At 40.8% G+C, this 24,485-nt stretch overlaps 1 protein-coding gene across 4 annotated transcripts in view; it reads right to left on the bottom strand.

Annotated features, from left to right (window-relative positions):
• Window positions 1-3,051: 3,051 nt before the first annotated feature.
• The window catches only part of SHROOM4 (shroom family member 4), a 189,297-nt gene continuing 167,863 nt past the window's right edge, over window positions 3,052-24,485 (bottom strand). For 3 of the 4 annotated variants that reach the window (XM_036460507.2, XM_045570362.1, XM_036460508.2), the window contains 5 exons: window positions 16,003-16,812; window positions 12,341-12,859; window positions 11,655-11,835; window positions 7,614-7,883; window positions 3,052-6,656 (listed from right to left, as the gene is read on the bottom strand). In XM_036460507.2, the coding sequence (XP_036316400.1) occupies window positions 6,387-6,656; window positions 7,614-7,883; window positions 11,655-11,835; window positions 12,341-12,859; window positions 16,003-16,812 (2,050 nt within the window). In that variant the 3' untranslated portion in view covers window positions 3,052-6,386. The remainder of the gene's footprint in view (window positions 6,657-7,613; window positions 7,884-11,654; window positions 11,836-12,340; window positions 12,860-16,002; window positions 16,813-24,485) is intronic. The other variant, XM_036460509.2, reaches the window with a different exon arrangement.

The raw sequence follows: 24,485 nt of genomic DNA, 5'->3' as shown, positions 1-24,485 counted from the left end.
CAGGGTGGGTGAGGAAAGGAACCTACTGAGGACCTACCGCATATCCAGCTCTACCAAGAAACTCACTTGTTTCCTACTTTAACTTTATAATAATGGTTAACATTCACTGAGTACTTACTTTATTCTAGGCCCTGTTTTAAGCACTTTTCATGGATTAACTCAATAATTCCTCACATCAAATCAATGAGGTATGTGTTTTTGTTACCTCTGATCCACAGAAGAGGACACTCAGGCACAGAGGAGTTAAAAATGCTCAAGAGCTGATCGGCTCGATTTCTGGTTACGGCACTTACCAAGGTTATAGGTTCAATCCCCAGATGGGGCCCAGGTGGGAAGCAACCAACTTATGTTTCTCTCTCTTTCTCTCTCTTCCTCTCTCTCTAAAAAAAAAAAAAAAGTTTTAAAAACTAAATTTAATGTTTTAAGGAACTGCCAAATTGTTTTCTACCAGCAATGTATGAGTGTTTCAATGTCTCCATATCTTCAACAATACTTTTTATTGTCTGTCTTTTTGTTATAGCTATTGTAGTGGGTATAAGGTAGTTTCTCATTGTAGTTTTTTTTTTTTTTTAATCCTCACCTGAGGATATTTTTCATTGATTTTTATAGAGAGTGGAAGAGAGAGGGAAAGACAGAGAAAAATATCAATGTGAGAGAAACACACCAATTGGTTACATCCTGCACGTGACCTGATCAGAGCCCAGGCCAGGAAGAACCTGTAACCCAACCAATATATGTACTCTTCACTGGAATCAAATCCAGGACTTTTTGGTCTGCAGGCCAATGCTCTATCCCTTGAGCCAAACCTGCTAGGTCTATAGTTTTTATTTTATGTCTTTAATGTTGAACATCTTTCCCTGTACTTATTGGCAATTTGCATATATTCTTTGGAGAAATCTCTATTATAATCCTTTTCCCATTTTATTTATTTTATCATTGAGTTTTAATAGTTACTTATATGTTCTGAATAAAGGTCTAATATTAGATATACAATATATTTTTATTTTATAAATATTTTTCCAATTATGTGGATTGTGATTTTACTTTGTTAGTATTGTTTGCAGCACAAAGTTTTTAATTTTGATGTACTTCAATTTGTTTGTTTGTTTGTTTGTTTGTTTGTCACTTGTGCTTTTGGAGTTATAAATAATCACTGCCTGACCCCGTGTCAGGAAGATTTACTACTATGTTTTCTTCTAAGAGTCCTGTAATGTTATCTTCTACATTTTAGTTTATAATCCATTTCAAGTTAATTTTGCATGTGGTATAAGGCAGGGGTCCAACATCATTCTTTTCCATATGGTTTCTCAGTTGTGCCCACATAATTTGTTGAAAAACTATTCTTTCTCCATTTTACCTTGGCATTCTTATAAAAAATTAATTTACCATAAATGTGAGGGTTTATTTCTGTACTCTCAATACTATTCCATTTACTTATGTATCTAACTTTGTGTTTGCATCACAGTCTTGATTACTGTGGTTTTGTAGTAAGTTTTGAACTCGAGAAGTGTGAATCTTCCAACTTTGTTCTTTTTAGAGATTATTTTTTAACTATTCTGGGTTCCTTGCAATTACATATGAATTTCAAGTTTGACTTTTCAAATTATGCAAATAAGCCAGCTAGGATTCTCATAAGGATTGCATTGAATCTATAGATGAATTTTGGGAGTACTGTCGTTTAAACAATGTTGTCTTTTCATCCATAAACATGGGTGTCTTTATACTTATTTAGATTTTTAAAATTTTCTTTGAACCATGTTTTGTAGTTTTCAGAGTACTTGCACTTCTTTTGTTCAATGTGTTCCTGAGTATTTTATTAAGTTGATACCACTGTAAAGGGAAATGCTTTCTTAATTTTTTTAGATTGTTCATTGCTAATGTATAGAAATACATGGGCTTTTATATATCAACCTTATATCATGCAACCTTGCTGAACTCATTTAGGCAGGCAGTATGAGAAGAGCAAGAATATGTCTAGGATTCAGAAGGGATTATTGAGTAAATCAGGACTAGAATAATGTATAGTTACCATGTATTGAGCATGTTTGTGATAGGTTACTGCTTCTCAACCTTTAATATGCATATCAATATCCTGGGAATCTAATTAAAATGCAGACTTTTGTCTGTGGGTTTGGGTGGAGTCTGGGATTATGTCTAACAGCTTCTCAGTAGGTAGCTGGTAGCTTTCACTTACTATTTTAAGCCACACCAACCCTGTAAAATATATATTATTGTTTCCATCCATAATAATAAAAGTGTAATATACTAATTAGATTAACTATCCTTCTGGGCAACCTTCCAGATGAAGCCAGGGCTGTGATGGAAGTCCGGGTCTTGGGTGCCCGAGGGAAACCAGTACCAGCAGCCTGAAGAAGGAAGGCCTACTCATGCACGAATTTCATGCATTGGGCCTCTAGTTTATAGATAAAAAGGAAATCAGAAGTTGAGCAAATAACCAAGTTCATAGACTAAGTGGCAGAACCAGAATTCATACTAATGCCAAAGCTAGGCTCTTTCCACTCCCTCACACTGGATATCTAAAATAGGATATCAGTTGGAATATGAACAACATATGGATCAGGAAAAAAAATTAAGTTTTTCAGGGTCAGCAGAGTTGCCTAGAGTGCATTTGGGTCTAAAGCTTGAGGTTATCTTGATTATGTTGCTAAGAGTGATAGTGTGAGACCAGAATATCAGGTAGAAGGAAGATTATACTAGTAGACAGAGCTCAAGATTAGAGGTGGTACAGAAAGTTATTCACTTCTGATCAGAACAGACTTCAGAACTGGACTCTTTATACTGCTGAGATTTACATTTGTGGTTAAAACTATTGTTGACTCTTCCTGAATTCTAAATTATTTTACTGGGGATAATGAATGATATAGTACCAATGCAATCCCTGAGTGGCCAGGTTAAGGATTTAAGAATGTGGGTAAGGCTCTGGTCAAATGGTTACCTGTGAAGATCTATGGATGGAAGAAAAAATTCCTTTCCAATAGTTTTCAGTAGGATATTAGATTTCCATCGCCTCAGTCAAAACACATGAGATAATTATTTTTGTCCTTAGCACCTTTTATTGAAGTATAACCCTTGATAACAATCTGACAGGCATATCAATGTCAGCCAAGAAGGGAGTGGTGGAGGACACAAATGCAGAAACAATTAAGACTCAGAAAAATAATAGCTTCACATGGGATAGATGACCCCCAACAATTGTACAACAAACACTGATTCTTTATCTATAGAAATTGCCCCCTGCCCCACCCCCCTCTAAAGATCTACTAATCTTCAAAGAATATAATATGCTGTTACAGAAATATCATTGGCATAGATAACTCCTTTGGCAAACACAGAGGGAGTCACCAAGCTGCAGACAGGAGGAAGTGGCCAGAGATGTGCCCAGCTTCCTCCATCTGAAACTTGCTATGGGCAGAGCAGCACCTTTAGGGAGGCTGGCGTTGTGGCTCTAGTGCCCCTGGACAATTTTTTGGCACATGAGGTTAAATGGAAAATAGAACCTGAACCTGGTCTTCAAAGAGGCTTTTCATCTTTTCACCTTCTGTGTACCTCTGCTTCCAGTTTTTCCCTTGCAAGGACTTTCTTTTCAGTGTCTCTGTCTCTTTCTGTTGGATTCCCATTGAGCATTTACTCCTATACCCTGGCCAAGTCTGTAGCTAGTAGGATTCAAGGAGACTTGATTACCCAAGGCTCTGGGAGTGGGGAGTTAGCAGGGACATATTATAGTAGCTCTTGCACTGATTCCTCTCTCTATATCAACCACTGCACTTACCTATTACGCACTGGGGCCTGTATGAGTATTTGAAGGGAGAGGGAAGACTTCAAGACCAATAACACTTTGTGAAAATCCCTTGGCCTACCTTTCAAACTTCTTCCTTCTGGCAGGCCTTTGTGGAGGGTAGAGCCCAGGACATGAGAACAGAGGAGAGACTCAGCATTTGAAGTAATAGGGACAGCTTTATAGCACTATCACTCACAGTGGGACTGCCAAGTTAGCAGTGCTGGGCATTAATTATATTGAGCAATATAATTTGGGGTTTATTTTATTAAGATCTTTGGAAAGCGTCCCTGTGTGTACAAGTGAGCATTCTTTTGCTCTGATTCCAACTCTAAAATACTTTGAGGTGGCATGAGGGGCAATAGTACTTTTAGTGATAAACAAGGTACAACCAATCTATCGCTGACTAGAAAAACTAAGACTGTGGCCATAGTGTCCAGGTGAGTGATTACTCTTTTCTATGGGCCTATATTTCTAAAAATCTGTTCTAGATGTGCACATACAAGCACAAACATGCACACACACACACACACACACACACACACACACACACAAGCATACAATCTTATAATGATGGACTACATTGGCCTCATCTCAATCTTGCTCATTGTTTATTTTAGAGCCTGTGTTTTTAAAAACATGGCAGCCACAGCCTATATTAAAAGCACTCCTTTACCTTCCTCAACCTTGGTTTGGGTAAACTTAGCCCTTTACAAGCCATCAGCCTTCCTGAATAAAGTAGAATTCTCCACTTGGGGGGAGAATGGCAGGTTGACATTTTAACAGTAGTTCTGACAGCAGCAGTATACTAAGAGCGTACTCAGCCCCCTCCCTGCATCCTCCCCCTTCCCAGGACACCCTGCTGGCCAAGATTCTTCTATTGTTTTCAAATACAATGAGGAGGAAACGGAAGTTAGGAACCAGTATTTGTAGCAGCAGCAAAATTCCTTTGTAAATTCTTTTGGTCAATTGAGGCACTCCTGCTGCTACAGTTAACCTCCAAAGACAGTGAGAAACTCAGCAATGACTAGAACAGATGTCAGGGATGCTGGGCAAGGCTGGGCAACACCAAGCATGGGCCCCTTAGCAAGGAATAGGGAACTAAGCTGTATAACAGGACAATTTGGCCACAACTACCTTCCTGCCTTCACCTGAAGGCTTTCCCAGGACAGAAACTGGCTACCAGCACCAGGAACTAGGCAGAAGCAGCAGCATCAGTTGTTTGTCTGCCTCAGATCCTGGCTGGTTCATAATTTGTGCTGGGGGCTGGCCCTGACTAGAGCTTTCTGCTACCATGAATTTTGGTTCCCTGAGCCAGACCACAGGCTGAGAAAGCAATTAGGTGGAGGAGTACCTCCTGAGCTTATCTCTCCCCTTTTCCTTAGCTTAAAGACTTGGGGAAATAGATGGACCTTGGTCAGTTTCAGATTTCTTTGGTTTCAAGAAAAAATTGGACCCTGTTGGAAAATGCTAAACTCATGGTGATCCATACTTCAATGGAAGTATAGGACTAGGCCACACTGGAGAAGCTCTGAGTTCAAGGCGAGAACTTTCTTAAATACTTGTCAGCTATGGTGGGAATAATTCAAAGCCTTGACACCAGTTACCTATCCATGGTGAATTCAGGCTGATCTACAGAAAATGTTTTCCTTCTGGGCTAACTTTTCCCTTTCTAACTCCCCTTTTCTCACCTTATTAGTTAAAAAAGAAGAAAAAAAAACAATAAAAATAAATAAAGTCAAAAGGACATTTAAAATATAACAATAAGAACCCCTTCCCCCCAGTAATGAAACATGTATGCAGAAGTCAGCTTCAGCAGAGCTATTCATGGCCCATAGTGTGAAGCCCTTAGGGTAGCCACCTGTAACTCCAGCAATACAAAGGCAAGATGAAACAGGAAGTGGTAGGTCCAAAGTCTTAGGACAGGAAAAGGGCCACACTACCCAGGGCTGATAGTGGGCCTTTTCCCCTTTAAGAAGATGCTGGGAAAGGTGGGGATGGGACCAATTTCATTAAGCCTAAGTATCTGGGAATTCATTAAGCAGAGCATTTGGAAACCCCAAATCCTTTGCTCACATTCTGTTAAGTAAAATTCCTCCTTCTTTGCTTCCCACTGCAAAGCTTGAGTGAAGCCCTGAAATTCCAGTAGGTAATTGCCCTCAAGACAGTCAAATTTCTGTGGGAAATGACTGGGCCTTAAGCCTTGGCTGATTATGATGTGGGTGGGCAGTGAGTGCATGATGTCTCTAATATCCTACTACAAAGAAGAATGAAGGCACTTCGTTGGTTCTGTGTGTGCTAAGTGCTTGCTGTGCAAACTGTGGGAAAGAGTGTGGTTGTATGATCACACTCTGCTACAGTTTCTAATTCTTGCTTCTACTTTCTAGGGTAGAAGTTTGGGGTCTCCCCAGAGTGTCCTAGCTGGTTGGGCACAAAGCTTGGTAAGGGGCAGTGAGAGATATCCAGGGTAGAGGATATGGAACAAACTGCTAACTATCTGCTATGTATTTGCTAACGAACTGCTAACAAAGATTGAAAGCACTTCCCATTGTGTCTGGGCAGTGATGATGTGGGCAGTTTGCTGGTGGAATTAGAAATTGCTAGGCCCCAGGAGTAGGCTCTCCCTGAGACATTTGAGCTGTTCTTCCCCAAGCTTGATCTTCTCTTCTAGCTCTCGCTGTTCAATGATGAGAGCAGATTTCATCTTCACAAAGTGCTGGTAATCTTGGAGCTGGTCCTGCGGCAGGTAGCGGGAGACCATGCCAAACACCAGCTTCTCCCTCCGGTCCATGTGCTCCTTCAGCTCCTTGGCATCTGCCAACTGCCCTGTCAGCTGCTGCTTCTTCTCCATCAGCACCAACTGGGGAAATAGAAAACCAATTAAGAGTCATTTCAATTACCAGTCATCAGCCTAACCCATTGCTCCACCGGGCATGCTGCCACAAAGCAACTACGCATTCTGCTAACTGATCGATCATAGATTTCCTGCCCTGATGTCCACCTTCATGCAAAAGCTTTTCCTTCCTGTCGCAGGGGGAGAATATACACGAAAGTGATTCTGGCCAGGGGAATATGCACTTCCCTTTTTCCATCTCTAGACTATCTTTAATTAGTGGACTATCACTGAGGTAGGTGTGAGGGAAGGCTCTGACAAAGCTAGCTCAGGCCCCTTTCTATCTAGTGAACAACCACCACTGAAAGAATGCTTTTAAAATGGTATCTGTCTCTGCGTGGGTATATATGTGTAGCCATGTGTGTAGATACATGCCTATGTGCCTCTTATTGTAAAATCAAATTTTTATCTAACACCACTTGCATAGGGAAAGTCAATGCAGTTTGGGTTCATGAATGTATGCAACTTGTGGAACTGACAGCCTCCCAATCTCAAATACTTGCCCTTTGAGAGAGAGAGAGAGAGAGAGAGAGAGAGAGAGAGAGAGAGAGAGAGAGAGAGAGAGAGAGATTGCTGCTGCTACTATTACTACTGACAGTATTGATTTAGTGTTTACCCTGTTCCAGGCCCTGTTTTAAGACATTAACATGAATTATATAATTTAATTTTCAAACCTTATATAGTAGGGGCGTGTGTTCATCCCATTTTTAAGAGATTGAGACAAAGTGAGGTTAAGTAAGTTGCCTACAAGTCACACCGCTAATTAGGGGTAGAGCCAGAATTTCAAGGCACTTAAAAGCCAGTGCTCACACGCATAACAATATGCTCTACTCCCTCCCAGACTACCCAAACTTGAAAGAGGAAGCCCCAAGAAGACACATATGGCATTTCCCTCCATCCACACCCAAGAGACTCCAACTCTACCTTCTCCTGGTCAGCTTCTGAATCAATGCTGTTGAGAGCATTTTCTACCCGGGCAAGTCTTCCAGAGAGTGACAGCAACAGGTTGACCACTTTATCCAGGTCCCCAATAAACAAACAGTATTTTTCAAACTCATTGGACTTGCAGACAGCTTTTAGGTTGGCCTCCACCTCTTCCCCAAGGGCAGAATTGGCATTGATGTCCTCCAGCAATCCTCGCTGGGCCTCCCGTAAGACAGAAAGTTTTCTGCCAATGCTTTCAATAAGCTGTATCTAGGAGAAACAAAGAGAAGAAAGCAAAAGATGGGGACAGGAACTGTCAGAAACTGATATGTTCTTGTAACCTATGTTTTTGGATCCAAGTAACAGATGGTGAGCTCTACCCTAGTCACTGCAAGCAAAAGAAACCTGAGCAAGCCACATGAGCATTTCCTGTTTTCAGGACAGTCTTATCTCCCATCTCTTATTGATAGAATCTGGGAGGAATCTCTGTCACTATGAAATGTCTTGGCATTAGACAAGTGATACCCATGGGCTAATACCAAATGTAGTTTCATAAATACTTGCTGAAAAAATGAAACTAGACTACCTTCTTATATCATACACAAGAATAAATTCAAAATAGATTAAAGACAAAATTTAAGACTCAAAACCTTAAAAATATTAGAGAAAACATCGCAGTAAAATCTCACACATTTCTTATAGCAATATTTTTTCTGGTATATCGCTCTGGGCAATGGATAAAAAGAAAAATAAACAAATGAGACTACATCAAACTAAAAATGTTTTGCACAGTAAAGGATACCATCAAAAAATAAAGAAAACCCACTGAATGAAAGAATATATTCGTCAATATACCTGATAAGAGGTTAATATCCAAAATTTATAAAGAACTCAGACAACTCAACACCAAAAAAAAAAAAAAACAACCACACACAAACAAACAAACAATCCAGCCCACCAGTTGAGCAGCAAGTGACCTGTGAAACAGATCATGGTTTGATTCCCAGTCAGGTTACATGCCTGGGTTGCAGGCTCCATCCCCAATATGGTGCAGCCATTCAATGATTCTTTATCATCATTGATCAGATCTTTCTCTCTCCTTCTCCCTTCCTCTCTGAAATAAAAAACTAGAGGCCCAGTACATGAATTCGTGCATGGGCAGGGTTCCTCAGCCTGACCTGCAATTGTGGCTGATCGGGGCCAGCCAGCTGTGGGGAGGGACTGTGGGAGGTTGGCTGTGGGAGTGCACTGACTACCAGGGGGCAGCTCCCATGTTAAGGGTCTACCCCCTGGTGGTCAGTGCATGTTATAGCAACTGATCTACTGCCTACCCCCTGGTGGTCAGTGCATGTCATAGCAAGCAGTTGAGTGGCCTTAGCATATTATTAGCATATTATGCTTTGATTGGTTGAATGGCCGACCAGTCGATAGGACACTTAGCATATTAGGCTTTCATTATATAACTAGAGGCCCAGTACATGAAACTCATGCACTTGGGGGGTGGGGGGGTGTCTCAGCCTAGCCTGCACCTTCTGGCAGTCCAGGAGCTCTCATGGGATGTCCTGGAGGCAGGAGGGGCTCCTGTCACTGTTGCTGCCCTCGCCAGCTGTGAGAATGGCCTCTGGCTGAGTGGTGCTCCCCTTGTGGGAGCTCACTGACCACCAGGGGGGCAGCTCCTGCATTGAGCGTCTGCCCCCTGGTGGTCAGTGCATGTCAGAGCAACCCATTGTTCCACCATTTGGTTGATTTGCATATTAGCCTTTTATTATATAGGATTAGCTGGGTATTACTAATATTGCTATCTGAGTTTGAATCCCAGTTCTGCCACTAAGTAGCAGAGTGACCTTGAGCAAATAACCACTCTGGGCTTCAATTTTACCATCTGAAAATAGGGTAACAATACTACTTATCTCAAATGCTGTTATGATAATTAAATGAGTTAGTATATGTTATGTGCTTAGAACAGTATCTTGTATATAAGAAATATGCTTTGATGTTTGTTTTATTATTCCTTCCCAGGAATAGTTTTCTAGATTGTGTTCTTTTCTAGTGCTTTATTTAGAGATATCCAAGGTGACCAAGACCAAAAGACCCTGCTCTGGGTTCAGAATCTGTTGTCATATTTCAGAACTGGCCAATATTCAGGAGATCACCATGATCTTAGTCTGAAGTATAATAGGTTTAATTTAGGAAAAAATCCAAAATCCACTGGCAATGAGGGCTCAATGATATGAATGAGGCAACAGAATTAGATGTCAAGAGGCTCCCAGATATTTCTTATCTTCTTTTCTACAAAATAAAACTCAATGCCAGAGATAAAGTAGGGCTGGGGGCCAAATGATCAACCTGGAAAATCAACTACCCAACTCAGTTCTTAGGTTCCATAGGTCTGCCAGGATAAAAGTGGAGACAACCCTTTCTTTCTTGGCATTTGGGCTTTGCAACCTGAACTTCAACCCTGGGGAAAGTGCAGTAGATAGAATTATGGAGTCATCTCAGACCTAGCTAGAACTAAGCTGCTTTTCTGGGATACCACAAATTAGTATCATTTCTCACCATCTTCCCCAGAGACAAAAACTGTTCCAGCCCACCAACAAATCACTATCTGCTATGTCTATGCGTCACCATTTCTGATCATTTCTCTCTTCTTCTGGTTAGAATATTATTAGGTTTTCTCCTAATGAGAAGTCCTAAGTAAGGCAGGAGAAGCCTGCCATGATCAGTGAACATGGAATACAAGGAAAGAGGCATCTAGATCATGAAATCTTTGATACTATCATGCTTTTAATTCCTTCTCTGACATTTTGTTTCAGATTGGAAAGTGGTGGTGGGGACTTTTGTAAATAGCCTTGAGCTTTCCTACAGGTCATATCTTGAATGAGAAACATAGGCCGATGACTAATTTACATTGAGTTCAGATGTCCACAAGTGGTAAATTGGGCCTTTCAGGTTGTCATGGAAACCCAATTGTTTATGAAATAAAATGGGTAAGTGCAGAGAGGGCAAAGTGATTCCAGGAATTTGATTAGACAACCAGGCTAGTGGTACTTAGAGGAAGAAAGGGGAGGCTTTGCAATAGCAACAACATTTCCATTTATCTGTTTAATATTTTAAGAGATTACTGATTACTTTTAAAAATAAACACTATAGTTTACCAGCTTATAATTTCTCCTTTTTAGGTGCCTCGTTAGCGCAGTAGGTAGCGCTCAGTCTCATAGTTAGTCTGTTCTCTGTCCCAGAATGTTACACAGATAATACAATCAATGATTACCACCGGTTAGAGTTCACTGGCCAAAACTCTGATGTGCCCTGGGCAATGTGTTACTTAACAAGGCTGGCTTGCCCTGGTCAGTGTTGCTCAGTGGTAGTATCAGCCCACACACTGAAGGGTCATGGGTTCGATTCCAGGTCAAGGGCATGTACCTGGGTTACAGGTTCCTTCCCTGGCCCTGGTCAGGGTGTGTATGAAAGGCAACTAACTGATGTGTCTCTCTCACCTCTCTCTCCCCTTCCTGCTTACCCCTCCTTTCCTTTCTCCTCCCCCTCCTCCCCCTCCTCCTCTATACCCCTCCCTCCCTTACATTCTCTCTGAAAAAACAATAAAAACAATGGGAAAAAATGTTCTCAGGTGAGGATTAACCAAAAAGAAAAACAAACAAACAAGGCTGGCTTATTTCGGAGGCACAGCCCAAAAGAAAGACAGTCTTGTCTTCAAGTCCTGAATCTACCACCTAGTCTATAACCCTGGGCAACTTAGTCCTCTCAATTGTCAAAAAGGGTATAGTAATGTCTACCTTGTAGAGCTGTTTTAAAGATTAGACATTGCAGTGATGACTATGATTGCTACTACCATAATTACTATTATTGACCAGATCAAGAAGAGACTGGAGTTGCATTTATGAGAAACCCAGAGAGGCTATTTGATTTTCAGACTGAAAACATAGGAATGCACCAAGATGTTCTAAAGAGCTTAGAGGGCAGGGCAATCTCTAGACTCACTCAAGCTAAAATTTCTAAGGTATATATATAAAAAAAATTCACCTTTTTTTGAGCCAGTTCATTGTCTACTTCCTCCTCTCCTAGGCCAATCTCTGCCATTTCGGGTTGGTCCTTCAACTTGTTCAACAGCTCTGCCTTGGCCACAGAAATATTGTAATAAGCTGAGTAAGAGGTAGAAATCCCTGGGGCCCCTTGAGGAGGCGAGAAGTGCTGAAATTCTTGCCTGTGGGAACAAAGGGTGACCATTTGAACACCTCTGTGGGAGAGGCTGCTGACCTTTTTCCTTCTTAAGTTTCCCTATTTGTAATACAGTGGGATCCTGCTTTGCCAAGGAGTTTGTAAAATAAGAAAATAATGGACCAGGTGGCACTATTCAAATATAAACAGACCACATAAAGGCCATCTAGGATTCAAGACCAATTTTAAGAACTTAAAAGGCTATTTCCTTGTCCCTAACTTCTGAAGCTACAGGGACTTCCTTAGAAATAATTTGGTTTGGTCATTGTCAACCCAGTAAAATCCAGAAAAACTGACAGGACCTTAAAGTCCTGGGCTTATCATCAATTATTCCCCTTGGTTCATGGCCCCAGTATATGAACCCTAAGGGAGTGTCTAGGTGGTAGGGATGTATCTGAGACCTTAGCTATTTGTCTTCTCAGCCTGTTGGCATCCCTCCTACCCATCCTAGACATTGCCCACCCCCAGCTCTATCTAGTCTACTTGCTTACAAAGGCACCCTGTGGCTTTCCTGGACATTCCGATAATTTCTTCTTTCCTGATGGTACAACTTCTGCTTGAGATGGCCCCTCCACTGCAGATCTCCCACAGCAAAGAGGTCACCCATGACCTCAGCAGTGGTCACCATGTTGGAGGCTGGGGTTAGCACCCCTGCCAGGGACTTGTCACGGCCCACCACATCTCTCATGAGCTCTTCTGAGATTGCCTGCTGTAGAGCAGGCCTTCTGCCTGAGAAGGAATAGCATCTCGCCACTTCTGGTGTATCCCCAATGGCCCCAGCCTCCTCCATAGTTGCAGAATAATATGGGGGGGAAATGAAACCAGTGGCACCCTGGGGCTTGACAAGTGTAGCAGCAGACCCTGTTGTCTTGAGTTCACTGAAGCCCACGGGACTGAGGTGCTGCTTCTCAGAGCGCCAGCCCATGAGGGACAACTGCTCTTCAGGAAACAAGTAGCTCTGGCTCCATGCTGGCTTGGGTTTGGAGTCTTCTGCCATCAAGGATTCTGGTCTGGCATGAGGGAAAAAAGGGGGGAAAAAAGTTGGGCTTCAGGCACAGATGAGCAAATAATTTCACCCATGATTTATGCAAGGGAGAGGCCCACCCCCTCTATATTCTTGTTGCCTACCAGCCACCCCCACCCTCCACCTGTCTGTGTCGTTGCCCCTCTGCTAACCTTTAGCTGTTTGAAAGGAAAAATAGGAAAAACTCATTAGTCATTTTTGCAGCTATTTGCAGCTCTTAAATAAAGGTCAAAAATAATGGTTAAAATGCTCCACAGCTTTTTACTGATTCATGTTATGCTGTCTCCTAATTCATCACACAAAAGAAATTTGAGCATGCCAGCATTCCTCGTCCTAGGTATTCATTTACATGTAGGTTTTTAAGCTAATAACACTGATAAAGGAACACTACTTGCTAATATCACACGGGGCTTACTATGTCCCAGAAACTGTCCCAAGCTGGCTGTGTATGTGTGTGTGTGTGGGGGGGGGTGAGGGGGGACATGTAGATACAGATATAAAATTCAATGCTCATGACAACCATTTTACAGATAAGGAACATGAGGCATTGAAAGGTAAAGTAACTTACCCAAGGTCACCAGACAGTAAACGACAGTCCCATAATTTATATCTAGGCGATTTAACTCCAGAATCAATACTTTTTTAAAATAAAGAATATATTTTTATCAATTTTTTAGAGGGAGAGAGAAAAACACACACATCGATGTAACATTTATTGGCTCCAGGGATTGAACCCACAACCTGGGTATGTGCCTTGAGCAGGAATCCAACCAGTGACCTTTTGGTGCCCGGAACAGTACTCAACCATCTGAGCTACTCTGGTCAGGGCCAGTATCTGTGCTTTTAGCCACTATGCTATACTTCCAAGGATGCAACTTGACAGCATATAAAACCTGCATGTAAAAAATTTTCTGGCTGAACAATATCTCTGTTAGCAGAGAAAATAGAACATTCTAAAGGGCATATAAATGTATAGGATAGGGAATTCTTATGTATAAAAAATACTCAGGGCATATATGAGTGTTCTGAGCCAGAACGTGCTGCAGGAAAGTATGGAATATTTTTTAAAGGATGTGGCTCTATGTCAATAAAATGAAAAAAAAATAAAAATAAGTTTTAAAGCCACTTTCTTCTGGTGAGAACTCTGCAGTCTGATGATCTGGAATAGGTTCTTCTTGATCAGTCTAGAGATCTTGGGATGATGTAATGGCCACAGTAAGCCAGACTACTTGAGTTCTGGCTACCTGTGGTATTCTGCAAGTTACTTTATCTCTCTGTGCCTCACTTTTGTCATCTAAAAAATGCAGGAGAGTAATGGTATTTACTATAGGTGTGTTGTGAAGATTAAACCAATCAATACATGAACGTTTTTAGCTTGGCACATGGTAAGCAAGCAAAAAAAAATTAGTTATGTTGGGAGTGATGCTGTTCTTAAATCGCTATCACTCAAAGAAGCATCTATAATTGACTTTCTGTAGCCACAAGCCAGGGTTGTATGCAAACAAATGCTTTCCCTTGCATCCCATAGTCATTTAAAAAGATCTCTGGAACACCTTACAAAAATCTCTAATAATAGCAATTTCCTCCTCTATCCAAGGTGCCAAGGTGAATGGAAGTAATAAAGGAAAAAGAACTAGCAGAGGGACAAAGGTACTGTAACTGCCCTACAGGAGACAGGGGGGCCTCATAAAGGTCTGGTCTACCAAAAGAACAAGATGTGAGACTAGGATAGTGAAAGAAGCATGGATTTGGGAGGCAGACAAATCTGGTTTTGAGTTTTTGCTGCACAATTCTGTCTTATTTAGTCCTTTATTTTGCTCAGCTTTAGTTTTCTCATCTGTCAAATGGGAATAATAATGAGGCTTAGGGCTGTTGGGAGGTTTAAATGAAATGATGAATATAAAATGACTTAGCAATGCCTGGCACACAGCAGACATTCATTCATTCATTTCTTTATTCTTTCCTGTGAATATTAAGTGGTAGGTCACCTCTCCTTCCCCTTGATAGGTAAAAATCACAGTCATTTTCCACAAAATGTTTTCCGATTATAAGAATGCTCTCCAACTAGACGAACAGCTTGAGAAGCAGCCACTAGGGAACTAATAAGAGATTCTCTCAGTGTCTGGGAGCCAGGCCCTATAAGTGCTGTGATTGTGGCACTTCCGGCTAGAAAACCTTGACTAGCTCCAGATAGCCAGGTAATGGATCTGCCTGTCAGTAAAAGACATGATAATAAGATACTTCTAATAGTAACAAGTCTCAGGCAGATTCCTTCTGTAAAGAGATTTAATAAAGCACTTAGAGGAAAGACACTTGCCCCCACCCCCATCTTCACTCCCAGAAGAGAGTGAGCTGATCTCTCTGTGGGAGGCCTGGCAGAGCTAAAAGCCAAAGCTCTTTTGCTTTGGAGCAAAGAGGACAACCACACAGTGTAGTGCATGCATATGAGCATTGGCACAGTGAAGGGAACAGACACTAGCAGTCCAGTGGCCAGGAAGGTCTTAGGCTTCTTGCCCAGGCAGCTCATCCTGTCAACTACACGTATTACTCGATGAAGAAAATGCAGAGAGAGGTGAAAGTGGAAGATGAAAAGAATGTTCTTAGCTATTGTAAAGAATGATCCTGGCATAAAGCATGCAACCCCAGTAACACCTTTGATGTTGGGTGTTAGGAAGAGTTTAGAAGCCCAGGTAGGTCGTAGAACAAAGGCAAATCAGGTTTCAACCTGGCCTCTTGTTCTGAAAAGCAAGCATAAGACAAGACAGAAGAGGGCAGGAGGCAGGCTTCTAGGAAAAGCCTTGTACAGGGAATAAGGGTTTAATGCTTTCTGTCTCAGGGGCCAGAAACTGATGCATCCCTGAAAGACAAATTGGGAAATAATATATTTTGATAGTGGTATTTAGGGATAAGAACATGAACAACTACAATTTGCTGAGCACCTGCTATGTGATAGAATAACTTCATATTCATAACAACTGTGTGGAATAGGTATCAATCATGCCTATTTTTCAGTGAGAAAACTGAGGCTGGGAACAGTTCAAGGTCATGCAGCTGATACACTGTAAAGGTAGAATTCAAATGCATGCTGCCTGAGTCTGCGGGGTTCTAATATCTTTCATAAGCACTTACTTGGAGGGATCAGTGGTCCCCTGTTCCGATGTCCTCCAAAGTCCACCAATGCCATAATAGCAAGGGGGCTGAGCCTTCTCCGGCTGAGATCCCAAGCGGCCCCTCATTGGAGGCATGCAATCGCTGGAATGGCGAGTAAAAGACTCTTGCTCTCCTGGGAGGCTTGGTGGACCCTGCCTTGAGACCTCCAGGTGACCAAAGCCCAGGGGTTGTGGCTGCTCCAGGACTTCCTCAGTATTGAGAGCACAGGAACCAGCGGTTTCTGAACTGAAATACTGGGGTGGCAACTCCTCCTCCTCTCCTCCCTCCTCCTCTTCCTCCTCATCTTCTTCTACCCCCTCCTCCTCTTCTTCCTCCTCCTCCTCCTCTTCCTCTTGCTGCTGCTGCTGCTTCTGCTGTTGTTGCTGCTGCTGGGCTGCACGGAAGAGCCTGTACTTCTCCCAGTTGGGAGGAGGAGGACGAGGAGGAGGAAAGGCCTTCTTTCTGGTTCCCAAAGGATCTAGCTGGGTTTCACCAACTTTGGTAAAGAGCTCCCTCCTAGGCTGCCCCCAGGCCCGGGAGCTCTGGGGATCCAAGCTGATATGGCTCTCTGAGAAGGCACGGCTGCGCAGTGGGTGGGGCATGGAGGCCATGGAGCTCTCCTCCTCATAAACAGAAGTTTCCTCTGTTTTTTTCGAGGAATGCTTGAAATCTCCAAGGAGGTCAAGAGAAGAGATTGCTCGGTAGCTTGATAAGTCCAATGCTGGGTTCTCAAGGCAAGGATGGAAGGGGGTTGCCCATGAAAAGTCAGCCTTGGAATGAGCCATTTCCCTGCAAAAGAGCAGATGGGGATTGTGTAAAATAAGCAGGTTGCAGATGATCCCATATTTTCAAAAAATATGTTTTTATTGAGGTTTGTTTTTTTGTTTTTTTGAGAGCAAAGAAGGGAGAGGGATAGAGATATGGAAACATCAATGAGAGACAAACATTGATTGGCTGCCTCCTGCACATTTCCTACTGGGGATCGAACCCAAACCCGAGGCATGTGCCCTGACTGGGAATCGAACCAGGGACCATTTGGTTCATGGGTTGATGCTCAACCACTGAGCCACACCAGTTAGGTTGATCCCATATTTTTGATGACATCACTTATGTAAAATTTAAAGTGGCCACAAAACAATGTAATCTGTTGTAAATGTGATAATAATATATATTATTGATAGCTAACACTGTGTAGGTACTAAATACCAAGCATTGTTTTAAGTGTTTTCCATGTCTTATCATATTTAATCCTCATAACTATAGGAAGTTATTATTATTATCCTGATTTTATAGCTGGGGAAACTGAGGCAAGGGAAGGATAAGTAACTTGCTTGGGGCCATAAAGCTAGTAAGTGGCAGAGCTAGAGTTTGAACCTGAACAATCTACCTCCAAAGACTGAATATACACACCACCTCAGTCTGTTTGTAGCCCTCAGATTAGAGGACTATATCCTTAGGCTTACAAATCTGGTTATCTTGCTTCATCTGCTGCTCTCTCTCTTTTTTTTTTTTTTTACTATGAAAATTTAAAATATTTACAAATATACAGAGATTGCTAAAATAAATATTCATGTTCCCAATACTGCTCAGACATCTTAATACTGTGCCATTCATTGATGCTTCATGAATTTATTTTTAAGAAATAAGAAAAGCCTGTCCCAGTTTTGCTCAGTGGATAGAGCATCAGCCCACAGACTGAAGGGTCAAGGGCATGTACCTTGGTTGCAGACTTGATCCCTGGCCCCAGGCTGGGGCATGTGTGGGAAGCAACCAATTGATGTGTCACTCTCACATTGATGTTTCTCTCTGTCCCCATCCCGTCCACTCTTTCTAAAAGTCAATGGGAAAATATGGTGTGGATTAACAAACAAAAAAAAAAAAAAAAGAAAGAAAAAATACCCTTGTTTTACTCCCCACTTCCATTAACCTATTGCTTCTCCAGATGCAAGCTATAGCGTGAATTTGACATGTATATTTTCTGTCCATGTTATTATACTCATAAGAAAAAACATCAAGTATGGCATTTGCAAATATCTGCTATTTTGGATTTAAAATATCTCCTTCCAGTGCAATTCCAGTCAGAATTCTCAATAGGAATTTTTAACAATAGAAATTTTTAATAGCTTGTAAAATAAAGCAGGATATCACATTAAAGAGTATTTGCTATGGAAGAAAATGGGGGGTGAGTAAGGGATTAAGCATATTATAAAGAACTTATAGTGAAAACAGTGTGTTACTGATTATAGGAACAGATTGGAAAGTTCAAAATCAACACTAATAAAAGTAAAAGATGCAAATTGACCATACCTTCGCTATGTCCACCAGCCAGTCAGGTGTATGCAAATTAACCCAACAAAGATGGTGGGTTAATTTGCATATGCAGGCATGGATGGGCTGGGGGTGGGGCAGGACGCTTGCATCATCACCATGGTGATGACACAGGTATTCTGCACTGTCCCAGCCACTCTGGGCAGCATGGGAAGGCAGAACTGGAGTGGAAAGGCAGTGTTGGCAGCCAGGGAAAGGAAGGCTCATTCCTGCATAATTCTTCATACATTGGGCTTCTAATATTATATATAATTGGCCTTCCATAACAAGGAGATAAAGATCATTTAATAGCTGAGACCGGTTTGGCTCAATGGATAGAGCATCGGCTTGGGGACTGAAGGGTCCCGGGTTCGATTCCAGTCAAGGGCATGTACCTTGTTTGCGGGCATATCCCCAGTAGGGGGTGTGCAAGAGGCAGCTGATTGATGACTTTCTCTCATCGATGTTTCTAACTCTCTGTCTCTCTCTCTTTCTCTCAGTACAAAATTAATAAAATATATATTTTTTAAAAAAAGATCATTTAATAAATCTTTCTTGAGATAACTGCAGAGCAGTATTATTTGGAGCTATACCATGCATTACATATCAAAATAAGTTCCAGATTCACAAATTAAGGGTGTATGTGTACAGAATTTTAATATATGTTATATGCCTATGTATGTACTATCAAAATTAAGAAGACTATTGTAAGGAGAAATGAGATGCTCACATTATAAGTAATAGAAAAAATATCCAAGGTAAATGAGTTCAGGTTTATTTAAATACTAGAGGCACGGAGCACAAAATTCGTGTACTGCTGGGAGGGGGTTCCCTCAGCCCAGCCTGTGCCCTCTTGCAGTCCTGGAGCCCTTAGGGGATGTCCAACTACAGCTTAGGCATGCTCCCTGCAGCCAGATATCCTTAGTGCTGCTGTGGAGGAAAGCGAGGCTCCTGCCACTGCCATTGCATTCGCCAGCCTGAACCCTGTGGAAGCACACTGACCAGAGGGGGCAGGTCCGGCATTGAGCGTCTGCTCCCTGGTGGTCAGTGCACATCATAGGACCAGTCGTTCCACCATTCAGTCAATTTGCATATTTGCCTTTTATTATATGGGATATATAAATATATAAAGTCAAACTTCTATGTAATAGTCACCGAAGTCATCTATTTAGCTTTATAGTATAAAGGGTTAAGTTTGCTAAACCAAAAGATCTGGTTTTCTACTGTAGACTGTAAGCAATAAGCAACATTCTAAGTACTGCCTAGTGACAGGAAATTTCAGAAGTTCAATAAAATCATCAGACATAGTCATAATGAAGACCAAGAATATCTCTTTAATAATATTCATAATGGTATGCAAGCTCAGGTAGAATGGAAAGCAAAATATCCTTCATTCCTCTTATCTCCAGTCCCCATCCTGTGGCTAATTCATCACTCATATGGATCAAAAGTTCATATCCATACATCACATTCCCTATTCTCTTCTCATTTAGGCCTTAGCCCACCTAGAGCTCCTTTATTTTTTTCTTCATGTTTTATTACCTAGATCTCCTTTAGATTAAAATAATCTCTTGTGTGCAAACTCTTCCACCTGGCATTTTCCCCTCATGAAACAAACAAAAAACCAAGGTTGAATGGAAAGTAAAAAGATGACAAATGCCATCAGGTAGAGAGGACTATCCTGAACACTTATCTAAAATGACTTATCCTTACTTTTCCTTTTTTTATTTTGTTCTTTCTTAGAGAATACATCACCACCAGATATTACTAGTATGTCACATACCTATTTTTACTTATTTTGAGTGCCACCCTCTAATTATAATGTAAGCTCCACATCGACAGTGATCTTGTATGTCTCATTCATCTGATGTCTAGTGCCTGGCATACAGTAGGCATTCAATAAATATTTGTTTAATACATGAATTAATGCTAACATGAGAAAAAAACAAGGGTGATGATACTCATACATTAAAAAGTTGAATAAAAGGCAAAAATCAATTAACAAGATAAAGAAGGGCACTATAATAAATGATTAGAACACATGATGAAGATCTAACTACTCCAAATCTTTATGTACCAAATAACAGAGCATCAAAATTTCTAAAGCACAAAAATTTTTAAATTTACTTCATTTAAATATTTTTTTATTTCTACAGTAAAAAAAAAGTGTCTAAAGCAAGACAAGGGGATGTAAAGTACAGTATAGGGAATATTAGTCAATAATATTATAATAACTATGTATGGTGCCAGGAGGGTACTAGACTTTTCTGGGTGATCACTTTATAAGTGATATAAATTTCTAATCACTATGTTGTACACCTGAAACTAAAATAATATGGTATGTCATCTATAGCTAAAAAAATAAAAATTAAAAAAATTCTAAGACAAAATGTATAGGCAATGCAAAGGTAGAAAAAAAAGAAACAGAATATGACACTCCTTCAGCTGATGACAGATTTGACAGTCAAAAGCTAAGATAATGGAAAAATCTAAATTTATTCATACACTAAAAACAGACTATTTTTTAAGGGCTCATTGAACATTTTTTAAACTGACAATATATTAAGCTAAAAAGTGGAAGTAGTACAGAGTACAGTATTTAATCACAATACAGCAACACTCAAAATCTATAATAATAAAAGTGTAATATGCTATTTAGACCGAACAGCCAAATGACCTTCCAGATGTCATTCTGGAAGACTTGAATGAAGCCACCATACAGGGGCAGAGGCAAAGGTGGTTAGGGGCGATCAGGCAGGCAGGCAGGCAGGCAGGCAGGCAGATGAGTGGTGTCCAATTGCGAGAGGGATGTCCAAGTGCCAGTTTAAGCCTGATCCCACAGGCGTCCTGGATTTCAAGAGGGTGCAGGCCAGGCTGAGGGACCCCTACGCCCCCTCTGCCCCACCTCGTGAATGAATTTCATGCATCAGGCCTCTACTTAATAACAAAAATGAAAAATAAAAGGGAAAACATTCTCGAGGCTAATAAAAGAGGAGATCTAATCTGAAACTATACAATATGTAGAAAATAACAATGAAAATATTAGAAGCTAGAGAATATAGTTGATTAAAACAGTGGTAAAAGGGAAAATTGTAGCCTTAAATAATTATAGCAATACATAAGAATAAATTAAAATAAATGAATTAAGCATTCAACAAAAGAAATTAAGAAAACCACCACAAAAAATAGACTTAAGGAAAGCAGAAAGAAAACTAATGGTACCAATCAATACACTACAAAATAAATGATAGTACAAATAATTAAAGCTAAAAGCTAATTCTTAAAAAGAAAATTAAAATAAGACAGATAAGCCACTTGCAAATCTAATTTTAAAACGCAAGTGCACAGAATGAGAAGAATGAGAATATCTAAACCCACCAGTTACCATAGAAGAACATTGATAAATTTGACCAAAAATAAAAAAATATACTCAGATGGTCTTGTGTTGATTCTAACCTTCAAGAAACAGACAAGCCCAATGCTATTATTTTTCTAGACTATGGAATCTAGGGAATAGAGGGATAAGAAAAGAATCTTGCACAGTGTCAATACCAAAACCCCCAAACTAGAAGATACATAAAGGAAAACTAGAGACCATTCTCATATAAGAATACTAATGTATAAATTTTGCATTTAAAAACACAAATATTAGGAGATCAGTACATATAAGGAATTTATTAATCAACTACCAACATATACTAAAGGTGTATTCTTAAAAAATTCTTCCTGAGAAGTGTTCCTGATCCAAAAAGCTGGAAACCACTGGTTTGGAACAGCCATTATTAAACAAAGTGGCTCCTAATGAGAATTACTTGAAGTTTTTTAAATACAAATTCATGAGCCTCAGTCCCCGAAATGGGAACTTAGTACCTCTGGTGGGGGTTCAGGAATCCGTATTTTTAACAACTGGCACAAGGGATTCTAATACAAGTGGCTCAGGGACCATATTATATAGAAAGAAAGGCCCAGGATACAAAAGGATGTATGAGTGTTGTAATGTAGAGCTGAAGGTTTGAAGGCAGATTTATTTGTGCCAATTAGATTGGTTTCCAGTCTATACAGCCTGTCGTCCACCCCTCACACACACATTCCCACCTCTTTCTCCCCCTTCCCCATCTTTATCTCCAATCTTGATCTGATAAAATTCATGCAATGACGACATCTCCAAAGGCCTCATTTGGGCCAATGTCCTGCTATTGCAGCAAGAATAACCCAGGTTTGTGGTAGTAATCAAATTTGCCATTCTCTTCTCTTACTAGCCAGGGTACAAGAAAAGCAATAGAGCAGAGCGGAAAGAACACATTGTCAGAAAGGCTTGAGTCCAAATTCCAGGAAAATTTTGAAATCCGGCTCTATAACCCTAAAGCTGTACAACCTTGAGCAAAGTATTTAATTTACCTCAGTTTTAGTAAAATATCTATTTTACAAAGCTGTTGTGATGGAGGATAAACCATATAAAAAGAACCTAGCAACAGAGAACAGACTGATGACTGTCAGAGGGTAAGGGGGTGGGGAGGCTGGGTGAAAAGGTGAAAGGATTAAGAAAAAAGAAAAAAAAAAAAAGCCACATGGACACAAACGACCTTATAGTGATTACTAAAGGGAAAAAACAGTAGGGGAGAAAGAAAAGGGTATAGTGGGGATAAAGGGTGATGGAAGGAGACTTGACTTTGTGTGGTAAACATACAATACAGCATACAGATGACGTATTATAGAATTGTACATCTAAAACCTATATGATTTTATTAACCAACTAGAGGCCTGGTGCATGAAATTTGGCATGGGGGGTCCCTTAGCCCAGCCTGCACCCTCTCTAATCCAGGACCCCTCAGAGGATGTCTGACTGCCAGTTTAGGCCCTTTCACAATCCAGGACTGCTGGCTCCTAACTGCTCACTTGTCTTCTGGCGTGATTGCCCCTAACTGCCCTCCCCTGCCAGCCTGATGGCCCCTAACTGCCTCTGCCTCGCCCCCACCACTGTGGCTTTGACCAGAAGGATGTCTGGTCTAATTAGCATATTACCCTTTTATTAGTATAGATGTCACCCTCAATAAATTCAATTTTAAAAATAAAATAAAAAGGACCTAGCAAAGATGCTGGGTACATGAAAGGTGATTAATAAGTGAAAGGTCTAAGTTTGTTAGAGTGAAGTCCCTTACTCAGGGCACTGCATATGGTTGTATAAATTGTTCAGTGTACAGCCTTCACTACTGTATACTTTAGCCTCGTTCCTTGTTTCCATCAAGGGAATTGGACTGTACCCCACTATGGTTAATGTTCAGACCTGTTTAACAGCCAAGAGATCAGAAAACCTTGGGTTTCATCTCAGCCACATGGCTGCCTAGCCAGGAAGCCCTAGCTAACTAAGGATTTTAACACTGGTCTCATTTACTCCCTCATCCCATCTATTAAAAAGAAAGATAATAAAAGACAAGCTTAAGAGCAGAGATAAGATCAAAAGGACTAGGTATTCTATTGTAAGTTGTCTGGTTTAGCTACTAATCACTGTCAGTCTTATGGAATTTACCCCTGGGTAGCCAACTCCAGAATCAGCTGAAAGAAAAAAGCATGTCTTCTAGGAATATTGGGTGCACTGATTCAGGGTACTGAGGCCCTTTTTGCAGGCACTGGGCTCTAGCAAGGCAATCTGGAAGTTACTATTCTCCACATAAATTCTGATTTTAAAAACACTCCCCTCCCATTTACAGAACTTATTTAGGGCTATCCTGAGCCTTGCAGAGTCACTTATATCAGTGGAACAGAGTACACAGGACATCAGAAAGAGGAAGAATGGCCTTCAATATGATCAGCTAAGCCAAAGTGTATACAAATCATTGCAAGCCCTCATTGAATATTACACTGTGCAAGGAGCAAAACCAACATAGCCCTTGCCTTCCTGGCACTAATAGCTGAAGCAAACTGGTGAACAGAAGGATTCTATTGAAGTGTGTCAGGCTCAAGGTGATGATATTTACCTCCAGAGGTACTACTTTCAAAGGGCTCAAGGCTCCTATCTATGTACACAGAAATCTACAACTCCATTTTGGAACCAAGTGGAGGATTCTTCCCTGAAGTGGAGGACAAGGAGCTTTATTAAGGGAAAATAACTATCTTACTTCTGTGTGTTAGGCACTATTGTAGGCACTTCCATGTAC

Source organism: Pipistrellus kuhlii, unplaced genomic scaffold (assembly GCF_014108245.1).
Source record: "Pipistrellus kuhlii isolate mPipKuh1 unplaced genomic scaffold, mPipKuh1.p scaffold_m20_p_32, whole genome shotgun sequence".
NCBI classification, from domain to species: Eukaryota; Metazoa; Chordata; class Mammalia; order Chiroptera; family Vespertilionidae; genus Pipistrellus; species Pipistrellus kuhlii.
This window is presented reverse-complemented; position numbering and strand designations above follow the sequence as displayed.